This window comes from Myxocyprinus asiaticus, chromosome 26, assembly GCF_019703515.2.
Source record: "Myxocyprinus asiaticus isolate MX2 ecotype Aquarium Trade chromosome 26, UBuf_Myxa_2, whole genome shotgun sequence".
NCBI classification, from domain to species: Eukaryota; Metazoa; Chordata; class Actinopteri; order Cypriniformes; family Catostomidae; genus Myxocyprinus; species Myxocyprinus asiaticus.
The window spans coordinates 18,200,609-18,218,319 of NC_059369.1; the positions used below are offsets into that span (position 1 = coordinate 18,200,609).

Below are 17,711 nucleotides of genomic sequence, written 5' to 3' on the forward strand. Positions count from 1 at the left end.
TTTTTCTAGCCTTTTTCCTCACTCTGGAAGTGTGTAGTTCTTGAAGGGGGGCAGGGGGCAACCAATAATCCTCTCAGCAGTCCGAATTGTCCTTTGTAGTCTTCTGATGTCTGATTTCGTAGCTGAACCAAACCAGACAGTTATTGAAGTGCAGAGGACAGACTCAATGACCGCTGAGTAGAACTGTATCAGCAGCGCCTGTGGCAGGTTGAACTTCCTCAGCTGGTGAAGGAAGTACAACCTCTGCTGGGCCTTTTTCACAGTGGAGTAAATGTGTGTCTCCCACTTCAGGTCCTGTGAGATGGTGGTGCCCAGGAACCTGAATGACTCCACTGCTGCCACAGTGCTGTTTAGAATGGTGAGGGGTGTCAGTGTTGGGATGTTCCTCCTAAAGTACACAATCGTCTCCACCGTTTTGAGCGTGTTCAGCTCAAGGTTGTTTTGACTGCACCAGAAAGCCAGCTGTTCAAACTCCCTTCTGTATGCAGACTCATCGTCATCTTGGATGAGGCCGATGACAGTTGTGTCGTCTGCAAACTTCAGGAGCTTGACAGAGGGGTCCTTGGCGATGAAGTCATTGGTGTAGAGGGAGAAGAGTAGTGGGGAGAGCACACATCCCTGGGGGGCACCAGTGCTGATTGTACAGGTGCTGGAAGTGAGTTTCCCCTGTCTCACAAGCTGCTGCCTGTCCATCAGAAAGCTGGTAATCCACTGACAGATAGACATGGGAACAGAGAGTTGGTGTAATTTATTCTGGAGTATAGCTTGGATGATGGTGTTGAAAGCCGAACTGAAGTCCACAGAAAGGATCCTGATGTTCTTCAGGTGGGCCAACACCAGTCTCTCAAATGAATTCATGACCACAGACGTCAGGGCGACAGGTCTGTAGTCATTAAGTCCTGTGATTTTTGGTTTCTTTGGGACAGGAATAATGATTGAGCGTTTGAAGCAGCATGGGACTTCACACTGCTCCAGTGATCTATTGAAGATCTGTGTGAAGATGGGGGCCAGCTGGTTAGCGCAGAATCGAAGACACGCTGGTGAGACCCCATCTGGGCCTGAAGATTTCCTCGTCTTTTGTTTCTGAAAGACACGGCTCACATCATCTTCACAGATCTTAAGTGCAGGTTGAGTAGCAGGAGGGGGAGGAGGGGGGTTGTAGGAGGTGTTGGTGTTTGTGTGAAGTGATGGTCAGAGTGGATGTGGGGTGTGTGATTGGGCCTTTCAAATCTGAAGTAGAACACATTCAGGTCATCAGCCAGTTGTTGGTCCACCACAGGGTTGGGGGTAGGAGTCCTGTAATTTGTGAGTTGTTTCATGCCACTCCACACAGGGTCGTTAGCTGAAAACTTGTTTTTCAGCTTCTCAGAGTATCTTCTTTTAGCCACTCTGATTTCCTTGTTCAGTGTGTTGGCCTGATTGTACAAGACTTTATCCCCTCCCCTGTAAGCATCCTCTTTGGCCTGATGAAGATGCCTGAGCTCTGCTGTAAACCACGGTTTGTCGTTGTTGAACTTTAAATAAGTCCTAGTAGGAATGCACATATCCTCACAGAAACTGATATATGATGTAACAGTATCTGTGAGCTCGTCCAGGTCTGTGGCTGCAGCCTCAAAAACACTCCAATCCATGCAATCGAAACAGGCTTGTAGTTCCCGCTCTGCTTCATTGGTCCATCTCTTTACAATCCTTACTACTGGCTTAAATGGTTATATTATTAGTATTATTAACTGTAAGCAATATCACATAAGCAAGTGTACTGAATATCAGCATGTTGTGATTCAGCCATAGCAGCCTTTTTGCCTCAGGTAATCAGATTGTTTTCATTTAATATTTTCATTAATACTGTAAAGCTCTGTTGTGCATCTTTTTTTTTTATTATTATTTATTTATTTTTTTACAAAAAATAATATATATATATATATATATATATATATATATATATATATATACAGTACTGTGCAAAAGTTTTAGGCACTTGTGAAAAACTTTCAAAGTGAGGATTTCTTACAAAAACAAATGACATAAATTGTTTTCATTAATCAATTAACATCATACAAAGTCCAGTAAACAAAAAAAGCTAAATCAATATTTGGTGTGACCACCTTTGCCTTCAAAACAGCACCAATTCTCCAAGGTACACCTGGACACAGTTTTTCTTGGTTGTTGGCAGATAGGATGTTCCAAGATTCTTGGAGAATTCGCCACAGTTCTTTTATTTATTTAGGCTGTCTCTTTGTATAATCCCAGACTGACCCGATGTTCAGTGGGGTTTCTGTGGCTCCCTGTTCTTCTATTCTATTCTATTTGCAAAAGTAATGTTTGGGAGTACAAAATGTATATGTCCTATTGACACACTAAAGTAGCAGATATAAATAACCATCTTAAGACAAATGTTTTTGTGAAACATCTTATGTGCCTAAGACTTTTGCACAGTATTGTGTGTACATATAGATAGATAGATAGATAGATAGATAGATAGATATACACTACCGGTCAAAAGTTTTGAAACACTCATTCCTTATAATATATATATATATATATTTTTTTTTTTTTTTTTTTTTTACATTTATAATAATAGTAAAGTCATCAAAACTATGGAATAACATAAATGGAACTATGGGAATTATGTTGTGACTAAATAAAAATCCAAAATAAATCAAAACTGTTATATTTTAGCATCTTCAAAGTAGTCACCCTTTGCCTACAATTTGCAGACAAGTACTCTTGACATTTTCTCAACCAACTTCTTGAGGTATCACCCTGGGATGCTTTTTAAACAGTATTGAAGGAGTTCCCATCTATGTTGGGCACTTATTGGCTGCTTTTCTTTATTACTTGGTCCAAGTCATCAATCTCAAAAACTTTTTTTTATTTTAATTTTTTATTAAATTTTAGTTTTATAATGAAATAAATTAATATGGTGGCACAATTATATTTTTGTCTACAAAAACTAATTTCAAACATTTAAGCATACACCTTCAGATCAAAAGATTTTTAAGATCATGAGAAAAATTTCAGTCAAGTGTTTCAAAACTTTTGACCGGTAGTGTATATACACTGGAGGCCAGAAGTTTGGAATAATGCACAGATTTTGCTCTTATGGAAAGAAATTGGTACTTTTATTCACCAAAGTTGCATTCAGCTGATCACAGTGTATAGTGAGGACATTAATAACGTGAAAAATTACTACTACAATTTGAAAAAAATAAAAAATTCAGAACTTCTTAAACTACTACAAATTTCTCATCAAAAAATCCTCCACGTGCAGCAATGACAGCTTTGCAGATTCATGGCATTCTAGCTGTCAGTTTGTCCCGATACTCAGGTGACATTTCACCCCACGCTTCCTGTAGCACTTGCCATAGATGTGGCTGTCTTGTCGGGCACTTCTCGTGCACCTTACAGTCTAGCTGATCCCACAAAATCTCAATGGAGTTAAGATCCATAACACTCTTTTCCAATTATCCGTTGTCCAATGTCTGTGTTTCTTTGCCCACTCTAACATTTTCTTTTTGTTTTTCTGTTTCAAAAGTGGCTTTTTCTTTGCAATTCTTCCCATAAGGTCTGCACCCCTGAGTCTTCTCTTTACTGTTGTGCATGAAACTGGTGTTGAGCGGGTAGAATTCAATGAAGCTGTCAGCTGAGGACATGTGAGGCGTCTATTTCTCAAACTAGAGACTCTGATGTACTTATCCTCTTGTTTAGTTGTACATCTGGCCTTCCACATCTCTTTCTGTCCTTGTTAGAGCCAGTTGTCCTTTGTCTTTGAAGACTGTTGCTGTACCTTTGTATGAAATCTTCAGTTTTTTGGCAATTTCAAGCATTGTATAGCCTTCATTCCTCAAAACAATGATTGACTGATGAGTTTCTAGAGAAAGCTGTTTCTTTTTTGCCATTTTGACCTAATATTGTCCTTAAGACATGCCAGTCTATTGCATACAGCGGTGACTCAAAAACAAACACAAAGACAATGTTAAGCTTCATTTAACGAACCAAATAGCTTTCAACAGTGTTTGATATAATGGCAAGTGATTTTCTAGTACCAAATAAGCAATCTAGCATGATTACTCAAGAATAAGATGTTGGAATGATGGCTGCTGGAAATGGGGCCTGTCTAGATTTGATCAAAAATGACTTTTTTCAAATTGTGATGGTACATTTACATCAGTAATGTCCTGACTATACTTTGTGATCAGTCGAATGCCACTTTTATGAATTAAAGTACCAATTTCCTTCCGGAACAGCAAAATCTGAACATCATTCCAAACTTTTGGCCGCCTGTATGTGTATGTGTGTGTGTGTGTATGTGTGTGTGAGTGTGTATATATATATATATATATATATATATATATATATATATATATATATATATATATATATATATATATATAATTATTATTTATTTTTTAAAGTATTTTATTTTCATTTGATTAAAGCTGTACAGTATGTATTTGATTAAACACAATTTGATCATAACATTTAATTAAAACATTTAACATGGAATCCAGAAAAATTAAAACAGAAAATGCATAATTTGTATCCATAAGTCTTTATGCAGTTCTTTTAGACAAGTCATTTTCTGTGTAATTTCATCAAAAATCAGATTTTTTATTTGTTGCCTAAGTATCGAGTTAGTATCGATACCATGGTACCAGGGCTGGTATCATACCGAAGCCACAATGTTGGTATCTGAGCAACCCTACAGGAGACTCCTGCTTAATTGATTGCAGCAGTACAGGGGCGTAGAAGTCATGTTAAAAGTGGGGGGGACACATCTGTCAGTAGGTGGCTCTCACAGACCCAACACTTACAGTGCAGTATTAATATATTACAGTATATATTAATATACAAGTATGATATAAGTGTTATATTAATATATACATATTATTTACTTTTAAGATTTGTAGTATTTTAAATATTCAAGTATTGCAAAATAATTGTAAAATTGTGCAAAATTAGCTGCAAAAATAAAGGGCATCTTGTGGAGCACTTGCTTCTGTTTCACATATGACAATAAAAGACTGAGCACAAGCTGGTCCTGAATAAATAATTTAATCAATAATGAAAATTGTGCATGTGTTTTTTCTGCGGTGCATTTCACGTAATGCTGTCAATCAAGAACGATATGCTGATAAATAACTCTCATTTGTATGTTCCTCATCTCTAGATTATCAGTTTAAATCAACATTAATGCAGATAAAAAACATGGATAAATGAGTATTGTTGAAAGCAACTTTGTAGAAATGAACGGCACCGCATTGATTAAACTGTCTGACTGGCCTATTACGTAAGGGTTGTTTCGGTTCATGAAACTCACCTGTGATTGGCTGGATGGTTGCTCAATCAGCCCAAAGTAACAAAATGCAAAGAATACTGTATACAAATCCACCATTTGAACTCTGTATGGGTTTAGCTTGGAAACGTGCAGGGGACAAAAATCACCTTTTTAAAGAGTGCATGTCCCCCATGGCTGCTACGCCCTTGCAGCAGTAGTCAATCACGTGCTTGGCAACCAAAATCCTACTGAGGCAGATCACTTGATTGGTTACAGCTATGGCCAATCACGTGCTTGGCTACAGCAGCACGTGCACAGTGAATCTGTGTCTGACATGAATGGAGCTTGAACTCTGAAGAAAACAAGCTGTAATGACCTGGGACATGTAACGACCGACTGAATGAGAGGGGCATGTTGTTCGCTCACACATCTTTCGTCTTCCTTGGTCATCAAGGAGAGAAAAGGGCAGAAGAGCTACAATTAATGTGTAAAAGTGAGTGATGTTTATACACATTAAGGGGCTTTCACATGACTTGCGTCAGCGCTGCCGAATACATTGAAGTTTATGAAGTGACGCCACTTTACACCAAAGTGTTTTTCCACACACGTTTTTGGTTCACGAATAATGTCTTTGAGAGTGCAAAGCAACAAGAATTATTTAAAAACTGTCCAAATTTGTGAAGAGATATTGAATGTCTCATAATTTCTTTTAACTAAATATTACCTTATCGTTTCCAGGTATCAGAGACCCTGGTTATTAAACTAATTTAAATTCACCAAGAAAACGCTAAGACCTAAACATAAACGAGTCCTTTTTTTACTTTCTGCTATCAAAGCAACTGCCATTTTTTTCTCTCTCTCTCTTCCAAACACGTTTTCAATGTTTATTGTGCACATCTCCTGCTTTCATGCGTGGCAAACTTGTCCGTGACGCTTTCTGCAACGCTTGTCATGTGGAGGGCAATGCAGCACTTGACGCTGGCATTGAACAGAGCGTTGACGCCTCAACTCAACTCATGTAAAATGCACTTTACAATGATGAAAGAACATTATTGAAACTCAAAATTATTATTATTATTAGGCTATTATTGTCATTTTTTCTGATAAAAGTCATGCTCAGCATTTAAATAGGCTACTGTAGGAAAACGATCCTGTAGATCTGCTTTGTGTTTATAATTCTTAAACATTCAACTGAAGTCAGTAGATTTGTAGTCATGAAAGTTTTAATGAAAGAGGAGGACATTACTGAAACTCACTATTATTAGATTATTATTGTTGTTGTCTTTTTGGATGAAAAATAATGCTCAAACTGAAGGAAGACTATAGATCTGCATGGTCTTTTAATGCTAAAACACTAAGTCTCTTGGTAGATTTCGGTCGTGAACGAATCAAAATGATTCAATGACTCACTCTTAGCACATAAGACTCTCATTTGTTGTCACATAGTGAAATCTCCAGAAGGGGTCACTGAATTTATCAGTTAATATAATTAAACAAATCTGTGACACAGAAGCAAGCCATACCAAAAAAAATAAATAAATAAAAAATAAAAAAAATGTTGCAGCTAATTTTGCACAAATTTGCTTTACTTGAATCATTAAAATCGCTGCAGTTGGTGCTTTTAGCTTATTCTTTAAAAAAATATCCCCGGAAAAAATGTTCGTGGACCATTGGATTCTCTCAACTTTTTTGCCCTTTATGAGTTTGCATTCCTTAATTTGCTGTGGCATTGCAAGAATTAATTTGCAAGAACAAATCTACAAATTAGAAAAGCACGTTTTTTATTTTTATTTAATTTTTTCATTACCCAATTAGCGCTCTTGCCACCTGTGACCTCATTACACAGCATAGCTACGTGACTTGATAGTGGTGTGCTGTGGTATTTTATTTTTTGTAAAAAGTGTGCCATGGCAGAAAAAAGTTGGAAAACACTGCCTTAAAGTGACTGTTTGTGTTTGGGCTACATTATATGAGTGTGTGAGGATGTGTATTTTTAGCCTGCATGTCTCTAACTTTCTGCTCCAGACACAGAAAAATCCATACTCTCTGTTCTTCCTCCATTCAGTAGGATGAAGGACTCCAGTGGACTTGCTTTTGTGGCCCTTTAAATAATGCATGGAAGCCTCTGCGAAAACACAAACAGTCCTCTGAAAAGCTACACAAGTACCTTTCTCTTTAGAACTCCATTAAGCTCCAAAATTTTACAGCTTAGCTACTCGTGCCTCTCCCTCTTGAACATCGCCATGGCACTGGTCATGTTTGGCACATTCTCAGACACACTTATTAGTCTTAACGTCTTCAGTCCCACAGGAGCCATTGGTACTGTTCTTGATGACAGTTTGCCAAACACCACCTTATGTGCTGATTTGCCCTTTGAGTACAATGATTTTGTTTGTCCTCAGATAACATGGTGCCACTGAATGTGTGTATCTGATTACACTAGCTATGTAAATGGCCATGAGGGAGGCCGGTCAGTTAAAACATAATTTTCAGTACAAGAAAATGCTGGATTCTAAAACAAATGTCAAGAGGAAACCAAATATTCTCTTACACTGACAAAATAGGCATTTGATGCAGCAATTGAGTCTAAGACCTGGTCATAGAGGAGGATCTTAGATCCAGATATTCATCAGTGAAATGTCACACAGAGATGGCCAAATGATGCAAGGATAACCATACTGCCCTCTGTAGGTCAGCTTGCAAATTGCAAATTTGGGATAACTCCTTGTAGATTTCACAAGTACATAGAACTCATTTAAAAAGGTTATATGTTGCCCAAGTCTGCATATAAATAAGTGTAATGCATATAAGATTTGGATAGTGATTACATATTCTCCATTAGCAAAGGTTTCACTTGTTGCTATTAGCACCTTTGTTTTAATCTGACAAATAGCATTGCTGTTTGATTTCATGTTAATTGTAGTTTACGTAATACATTTATTAATAATTAGATTTTCATCAAAACATTCAACAAGCAATCTAAAAATAATCATATTAGATACCTGAAAAGTGTAATCTAAAAGAATACAGTACGTTATTGATTATAATTTTAGATGTGTAATTTGTAATCAGTCACAGATTACATTTCAGAAGTAATCTACCCAACACTAATGGGGACGCAACACACAAAGTCCTTAAAATTACATGTTGAAATGTATTCATATTATTATTAGAACTGTTACATAGGCCTACAAATATGTCAAATTATTAATATGACATAGTCTGAGTTGGAAAACTAACAAGTGAACCTGTATTTAATGTCATATGGGTCATATTTTCTTTGACCTTGCACAGTTTTGCAAATCATGATTTTAATGACTGATTAAGACTTTATAAATACTTATTTTTCTCTCTATTACTCAGACCCTGCTATTTTATATCAACACATTTTTACTGAAACACATCTTTTGAAAAACAATACATATAAATGCATTACAGAATCATAGAAATGATGGCACGAAATGAGGTGGTTGCTTCAGAAAATGTGCTTTTTCATTTCGCTTCTGCATTTTAAAACACTAATGGTTACATTTAGGCATTGATAATGTATGCCTTTTTAACTTCTCATATACGTATATTTTAAAACACTAATGGTTAGGTTTAGGCATTGATTTGGTAAGGTTGTCTTTTTTTAAATGTCTCATTTATATTTTAAAACACTATTGGTTAGGTTCAGGCAAAAGGTTTAGGTTTGGGAGGTATGTTTAAAAAAAAAAAAAAACAAAACAAAAAAAAACAACAAAAAAAAAAAAATATATATATATATATATATATATATATATATATATATATATATATATATATATATATATATATACAGGTGCATCTCAATAAATTAGAATGTCGTGGAAAAGTTCATTTATTCCGGTAATTCAACTCAAATTGTGAAACTCGTGTATTAAATAAATTCAATGCACACAGACTGAAGTAGTTTAAGTCTTTGGTTCTTTTATTTGTGATGATTTTGGCTCACATTTAACAAAAACCCACCAATTCACTATCTCAAAAAATTAGAATATGGTGACATGCCAATCAGCTAATCAACTCAAAACACCTGCAAAGGTTTCCTGAGCCTTCAAAATGGTCTCTCAGTTTGGTTCACTAGGCTACACAATCATGGGGAAGACTGCTGATCTGACAGTTGTCCAGAAGACAATCATTGACACCCTTCACAAGAAGGGTAAGCCACAAACATTCATTGCCAAAGAAGCTGGCTGTTCACAGAGTGCTGTATCCAAGCATGTTAACAGAAAGTTGAGTGGAAGGAAAAAGTGTGGAAGAAAAAGATGCACAACCAACCGAGAGAACCGCAGCCTTATGATTGTCAAGCAAAATCGATTCAAGAATTTGGGTGAACTTCACAAGGAATGGACTGAGGCTGGGGTCAAGGCATCAAGAGCCACCACAAACAGACATGTCAAGGAATTTGGCTACAGTTGTCGTATTCCTCTTGTTAAGCCACTCCTGAACCACAGACAACTTCAGAGGCGTCTTACCTGGGCTAAGGAGAAGAAGAACTGGACTGTTGCCCAGTGTTCCAAAGTCCTCTTTTCAGATGAGAGCAGTTTTGTATTTCATTTGGAAACCAATGTCCTAGAGTCTGGAGGAAGGGTGGAGAAGCTCATAGCCCAAGTTGCTTGAAGTCCAGTGTTAAGTTTCCACAGTCTGTGATGATTTGGGGTGCAATGTCATCTGCTGGTGTTGGTCCATTGTGTTTTTTGAAAACCAAAGTCACTGCACCCATTTACCAAGAAACTTTGGAGCACTTCTGGCTTCCTTCTGCTGACCAGCTTTTTAAAGATGCTGATTTCATTTTCCAGCAGGATTTGGCACCTGCCCACACTGCCAAAAGCACCAAAAGTTGGTTAAATGACCATGGTGTTGGTGTGCTTGACTGGCCAGCAAACTCCCCAGACCTGAACCCCATAGAGAATCTATGGGGTATTGTCAAGAGGAAAATGAGAAACAAGAGACCAAAAAATGCAGATGAGCTGAAGGCCACTGTCAAAGAAACCTGGGCTTCCATACCACCTCAGCAGTGCCACAAACTGATCACCTCCATGCCACGCCAAACTGAGGCAGTAATTAAAGCAAAAGGAGCCCCTACCAAGTATTGAGTACATATACAGTAAATGAACATACTTTCCTGAAGGCCAACAATTCACTAAAAATGTTTTTTTTATTGGTCTTATGATGTATTCTAATTTTTTGAGATAGTGAATTGGTGGGTTTTTGTTAAATGTGAGCCAAAATCATCACAATTAAAAGAACCAAAGACTTAAACTACTTCAGTCTGTGTGCATTGAATTTATTTAATACACGAGTTTCACAATTTGAGTTGAATTACTGAAATAAATTAACTTTTCCACGACATTCTAATTTATTGAGATGCACCTGTATATATATATATATATATATATATATATATATATATAAAATTCACCTTAAAACGGCGTCTGAATACGACACCATTTTACTCACTTGTGGTGCCCCAACTGGACATTTCTCTATAAACTTGCAGCCAAACGTGATGTACAGCACTTACATTTTGAATTGTAAAAATGTTGTCATTTTCATGTACATTTCATGAGACCAGGCTGTTTGTTTGTTTTTCCCCACCCCCTCCTCCCCTGCTGTATGTGACCCAAACAGAACAGAACTGTGACTAATTTTTGGAACGCAACACACTAGTTCCAATAATAAAAAACTATTCTCACAGTAATTAAAGCCTATGATGGCTCTTTCACATGCTGATAAATAGAGGGACAGTTAAGCCTGTAAGCATACCAATTCAAATTGCCAATCATAGTTGTAATTAATAGTTATGGTAATTGAAAATTACACATGAGACAGTCATGTTGTGTAAGTTACTAACATGATAGATTCTGTCAACAGACCCCTGAAACCTCTCTTTAATCTGTTGAGAGATGACCAAAAGGGTGAAATATAATTAATCCACAAACAGGGAAATAAGCCTGAGCTGTGTCTATCAGCCTCCTTACTGAAGTTTATATCCCCTTTTCTGCCAAGATGGGCACTTTTGCTTTTAAATCCACACTGTGTACTGATGTGGCCTGTCTCGAGGGGAAGATAAATTTACACAGCATTGAACATTGTTTATTCATGATACCAAATGCATTGATTAATGTTTACGAATTAAAAGTGTAACCAGAATTATATTATGAGAGAGTAAATTATGGCATTCACTCGTGCATTTAAAGGAATAATTTGCCCAAAAATGAAAATTCTGTCATCATTTACTGACCTTCATGTTGTTACTGATGACATCCTTTTTTCTGCAGAACAAAAACGAAGGATTTTAAAAGACCCCCCCATTCGCTAATTTCAACACAATGACAAATAAAAAAAAATAAAAAATAAAAAATCTAAATTCAAATACAATATTATAAAGTGAAAATCTTGACTTACATAGCTTTCCTTCGCATGTTCATGTGTGCATGAGAAAAGCTTGTTTATGATAGCTTGCGCTTAAACCTCGCAAAAAGTGTGCAAATTCTCCTATTAACAATGAAATTTCTCGTATAAACACATGAACATGAGAACAAGCTTTTCTCAAGCGCCAAAACCAATTGTAGGCCTTTAGAAGACTTCAAATATGATAGACAAGTTGCATGAACTACTACTATAGCTTTAAGTTGAGACACTATCTACTGCCATTGTGCTGAAATCCGCAAACGGGACATCCTTTAAAATGTCTTTGTGTTTTGCAGAAGAAAGAAAGATATGCAGGTTTGGAACATAATCCATACATATTCCTTAAAATGCATGTGTCACTCCCAAAACTTTGCAGTGTATACGTGGCGGTTTGGAGTTGACCAATTAGAAGCTATTTCTTTTCTTGCTCTACTTCTCGCCACCATCATCATACAATTAGATTAAAATATAGTTTTGAAAAATGAGAGCCATAATTTCACAAGACTTTAGCTAAATAAATTGGCCTGCGGATCTCAGAAATTCTAAAGCGATAGAAGTGTGCCAGATCTGATGCAAGTAAATATTAAATGGATGGAGGGGGGGGGGGGGCTAGACACGTTTGTACTGCTCGGTCCTAAATGGCATTGGAAGGGAAATAAGACTTGAACACTACTTAAGATTGCGTGCAAGTCTACTGTTTTGCAAATGCCATTTGCAAATTGTAATGAGACTCCAGCCCCCTTTATTCATGCACAGAGATACAAAGCATTCCAGGTTATTCTTTCATTAGGCGAACTAAGTGCGAGTCTGAAACAACAAAATATATAACTAAATCAATTTGCCTCGCACTTTCACATACAATAAAGTCAGTCAAGGAGTGAGTAAAAACGATTTTCCTAGTTCTCCAAAGTGGGAAGGCTTGGGAATTGCAGGGAAGGCCATAAGTGCAGAGGGAAGGTGCAATGCAAGCATCAAGACAGAAGAGTGTTTGATCTTATGCATGATTTTCTGTAAAGCTGCTTTGAAACAATGTGTGTTGTGAAAGGCGCTATACAAATAAAAATGGCTTGACTTGACTTAATTAGCATTACCTTGATTGGAGGAAAGTGGTTTTGGCAGCAGTCAGCTGCATTTGAGGCAAGCACAATAGCACGTCTGTGCTCCCAAGCAGTTGGCAGATAGAAATACACTCCTCTGTCCAAATACACTCTCCCCCTACCTTCATGACACTCATCAGTCGCTACCTCAATTTGTCTTTCCATCAGTCAAGAAGTCACTGGTGATGGGTTTTGAAGTTAAGAGCCATTAGACTCTGTTTTCCACTTTTATGATTATCAGTTCATAAACATTTTTTGCCCTGTTTCTCACACAATGCTATCTTATAACATCAAATCACTTTTACTATAGCGCATGACTTGTAAGGCAAGACATTTTATCATTTGCATTACTTATCAAACTACATTTACAAGCTTATTAGAGACCTGATAGAGCATTGCACTTGCCTGGACAGCAAACAAGTCGTCACATGAGCCAAAATAGAAGCACCTTAAAATGACATTGTTGCCATAGCAGTTGCACTTTTCATCTCACATTTGCTTTTCATGACACTATCGGTTAGGTTTAGGTATGGGAGGTAAAATTTGTTGATTTAAAACTCAAAAAAGCATTAAGCTTCTGTTTGAGAGAACATTTAACTTAACTATTAATTAACTTACTTTTAGTGCCACTCAGTGGACATTTCACCTTGAAATTGCCGTGATACATGTAAGGAACCTTGTAATATAATTGTGCAAAAATATTGCCACAGTCAGATTTTTTCTTTTTGATACGAACAATCTCTTTAAGTACTCTCCTTCATTCTCCAAACATTATGTAACACCAACTCTTTGCTGCACCAGTGCTTCATAGCACATACAGTATTGTTCAAATAATCAAACCGGATGACTGTTATTTGTACATTACACATATTACTTGCAGAAAGTTGGCTGCAAATACAAAATAATTCCTCAGTGTCACACTTAGGCGGAAACATATTCTACGGAAGCATGCAAATGCAGATCCATACTTGGTCAACACTAGCAACAAACTTCAGTAAGGGTATGGAGAGAGTTAACTTCAAAAGTCTGTGCCATTAAGCCAAATATGCTTTATCATTATTCATATAGACATGAAGGAGAGTGTCATTTTGTATTTACTAAAGAAGCAAAAGAAGAAAAGACACCATAAGAAGTGATACAGTGGTTGTTTTCATACATTGGTTGCACAAATATAAAGCAAATATCACATGGTGCCATAACATGCCTGTTGAAAGTATTTATTAATTCTAGTTTATTACTATGTTCTATTATGTTGTCTAATTGTGTTTAATTGCTGGAATAGTCAATATTTTTTTTTCTTATTCCTCCTTTTCTTTATTTCTCTTTCTCAGGCTTTTAAATTCTGCTGATACATTCTGTAGTCCTTCTGCAACACCGAAGAAAACCTTCTTCTCTTCTCCACACGTGAACAAGGCTGAGGAGAGAAGACCTCTCCCATAAATACTCCTTGCTCCCTGTTCTCCTCTGTTCCTCCCATTTTGCTGTCCTCTTTTGGCCCTCTCTCTATCCCCACCACACCCCAACCTTTTCATCAGGAACTCTCCCCCTCTGTCCTTTCCCCACTTGCCCTGCACTTCCTGTCCTCTCATACCTCTGGAATACGTCATGGATGCCACCACCTCGATGAACTTTCTCACTGGACATTAATATATTTGATGGGGGCAAAGCGATTGGACATTTTGGTGTATTTAGTTTCCTCTGGTTAAAGACTACTGTATTTGATTCTCGTTTACTAATGTAAGGGAAGGACAAGAGGCCTGTTTAGTCTGCAGTGGTTGTGTTTTCTTAGGGAAGGGTGGTAGCCAGAAGCCTTCAAAGTCTATAAAATGTCTCTCGAGACTTTATTTTTTGTTTTTGGTTCGATTGCATTAGTTGTTATGGAGTGGAACACGATATATCTTTATAGCAATGTGTGAAATGGTGGTGGGGTGGGGTGGGGGGGGGTGTACACTATATATATATATATTTTATTTTTTACCAATGTACAAATATATTAATTAACTTATTTACTTTGACTGCATATTCTTTATTGACCCCTCACAAAAAAACAGAAGAACTGTATGTTTTTAGCTAATTTCTTTTAGGACTATTTCTAATGCTATTGATGTTTTTTTCCCCCAGTTTTTAATTTACAAGCTCCAGTTTTTGAGGTTCAATTGAGTCTTGAGACAGAAACCAAATCAGTCTTGTGATCCTTATTTCTGATTGTACGCTATTTGCTTGTTGTTGTTGTTTTTTTGTTTTTTTGGTGTGTGTGGGGGGGGCAATGGATGCTGTTGGTTTATGGTTCTTTTTTTCTTCTTTTTTTCATGTTTTTTGTTTGTGATAACAAAAAAAAAAAAAAAGAGAGTCAGAAAAGGTACATACCATTGACAATAAAACAAAAATAAAATGTGTTTGTGGGTTTGTGTGAATGAACCCATAAGTTCTGAAAATGCAAAGAAAAACATGATGTGGTGAATGAGTTATGTCTGTCTTTTGCACTAATTTAATAAAGCTGTTACTGTACTTCCCATAACTTTAACTTTGGTCATTTGTTTACTCTTAACTGGCAGACCCACCTGAGGGACGGAGTGGACACAGCTATTATAGGGTAAACCCTGAACTATAAAGGGTTAACCATGGTTCCTCAGGTGCGTCTGCCAGTTAAGAGGTTAAGGCCAGTATGCAGTCAAATGTCCTTTTAGGAGTAGCTGGATTCTTTTATGGAGAAATATCATGAAATTACACTTGTGCAGTTGCGTAGAGGTCCAAATGGATTAAAATGAGGATAAGGCTTTTTTAGTAAATGCACCAACCAATGCACAATAGGATAATTGGTATTTCATGGGTAGAGAAAGACCAAGTGACCTTGCATAGTTAAAGACTCTTGTCCTCTAAATGCCAACCCAAGACTAGACACATAAAGTGGGGTTAAAAGTCTGAGAGCACATTGAAAATCTGGGACTCACAATCTAATTTAAATCTAAAAATAGAAAGCTTAAGGGTTAAAAAAAATAAATAAACAAGAAACATTGTAAAAACAAAACAAAAACTGAATATGAAATATTTAATATTGTGCACTATTTCTGGGTCACTAATCAAAAAGTTTGTGATTAGAAATTTGTGACACTGAGCATGTTAACTCCTTTGTACAAAAGATCAGATTTCCTTGATGCTCACAAGATGCTCTTTGGGACATTCTGAAATCGTGCTGGGTTAACTTGGATCATCTGGTTCTGCACAAACTTGTGGAGTTCATGCCAGCTCGAGGGCATGCTGTCATTAAAGCATAATTCAACTTTTCACTCAAAATGTTATGCTGATAATATACTTTTTAATGAAAGAAACTGTATTAAATTAGAAGTAGAATAGAATCAAGAGTAGACCCAGACTTTTTTGACCCCAACGTACTGTATACACAAATATATTTTTGAATGTTTTTGCTGGAAAAACAGCAAATATACAGATAACTGCTTTGTTTCATCTTTTTGTACCCTTCATATTTATTGCGCCTCCCTTAAAAATGTCACAGGGGTCTAGAAATAAATACTTTCCCTACTTGTCTAGTGAAACTGCTTAAAAAAATGGAAATGTCTTGGTTTGAAGGTCAAGGTACACTGAAAAAATTTTGGAGTGAGTTTTACTTGAAAGAAATCTAGGAAACAATTCCCACACAGAAATTGTTAGTAAATTTAACAGACCATATTTTCAAGTAAAGGTTACACACAATTCTTGGTGGCTTTCATTAGAAATTCTCAAGTAAAGTTAACATTGTGATACTCTGTTTCAAGTACATTTTACCCACTCATTGTACATTTTGATCAAGCAAGGTAGCACTGAATTATGCCATGCTTTTTGAAATGTACAAGCATTTCAGTGTATTTTTGACTTACAAGTCCTAGATATCATTTTAAATTGCCTGAGTAATATTTACTTAACATTAAAAAATAAAAAAAAATATTACTAGTATATATTTGTGAAGTATTAATTCTGATAATGTGTTCAATAAAAATATCTGAACAAAAGCAAGTAACATGAATTGACACAACATTTTACTTAATATTTTTAATTAATTTTTAAAACTGTTTAGAAAAATACATTAACATTAAATATATTTTTACATACATTAACATTTTGGTCAAATGATAAAAGAAAAAGGGTAGAATAAAACAAATAACATTTTTCAACCAACTGTCCCCATCTCTCTTTTACTTTACGTCTTTGTTTCTCTGTCTAGCATATAGTTGAAATCAGAAGTTTACATACACCTTAGCCAAATACATTTAAACTCAGTTTTTCACAATTCCTGACATTTAATTGTTGAAAACTTTCCCTGTCTTAGGTCAGGGCTTTCTGATGGCCACTCCAATACCTTGACTTTGTTGTCCTTAAGCCACAACTTTGAAGGTATGCTTGGGGTCATTGTCCATTTTGAAGACACATTTTGACCGAGCTTTAACTTCCTGGCTGATGTCTTGAGATGTTGCTTCAATATATCCACATACATTTCCTTCTTCATGATGCCATCTATTTTGTGAAGTGCACCAATCCCTCCTGTAGCAAAGCACCCCCACAATATGATGCTGCCACCCCCATGCTTCATGGTTGGGATGGTGTTCTTCGGCTTGCAAGCCTCACCCTTTTTCCTTCAAACATAACGATGGTCATTATGGCCAAACAGTTACATTTTTGTTTCATCAGACCAGTGGAAATTTCTTTAAAAAAAAATTTTAAAAAAAGGTTTTGGAGCAGTGGCTTCTTCCTTGCTGCGTAAGCCTTTCAGGTTATGTCAATATAGAACTTGTTTTACTGTGGATATAGATACTTGTCTACCTGTTTCCTCCAGCATCTTCACAAGGTCCTTTGCTGTTGTTCTGGGATTGATCTGCACGTTTCGCTCCAAACTACGTTCATCGCTA

The 17,711-nt window shown here is 36.5% G+C and overlaps 1 protein-coding gene across 1 annotated transcript in view; it reads left to right on the forward strand.

Moving 5' to 3' along the window:
• The window catches only part of LOC127417265 (cadherin-13-like), a 596,890-nt gene extending 581,572 nt beyond the window's left edge, over positions 1-15,318 (forward strand). Inside the window, exon 14 of the mRNA XM_051657154.1 lies at positions 14,142-15,318. Coding sequence (XP_051513114.1) covers positions 14,142-14,149 — 8 coding nt within the window. The 3' untranslated portion in view covers positions 14,150-15,318. The remainder of the gene's footprint in view (positions 1-14,141) is intronic.
• The last annotated feature ends 2,393 nt before the right edge of the window (positions 15,319-17,711 follow it).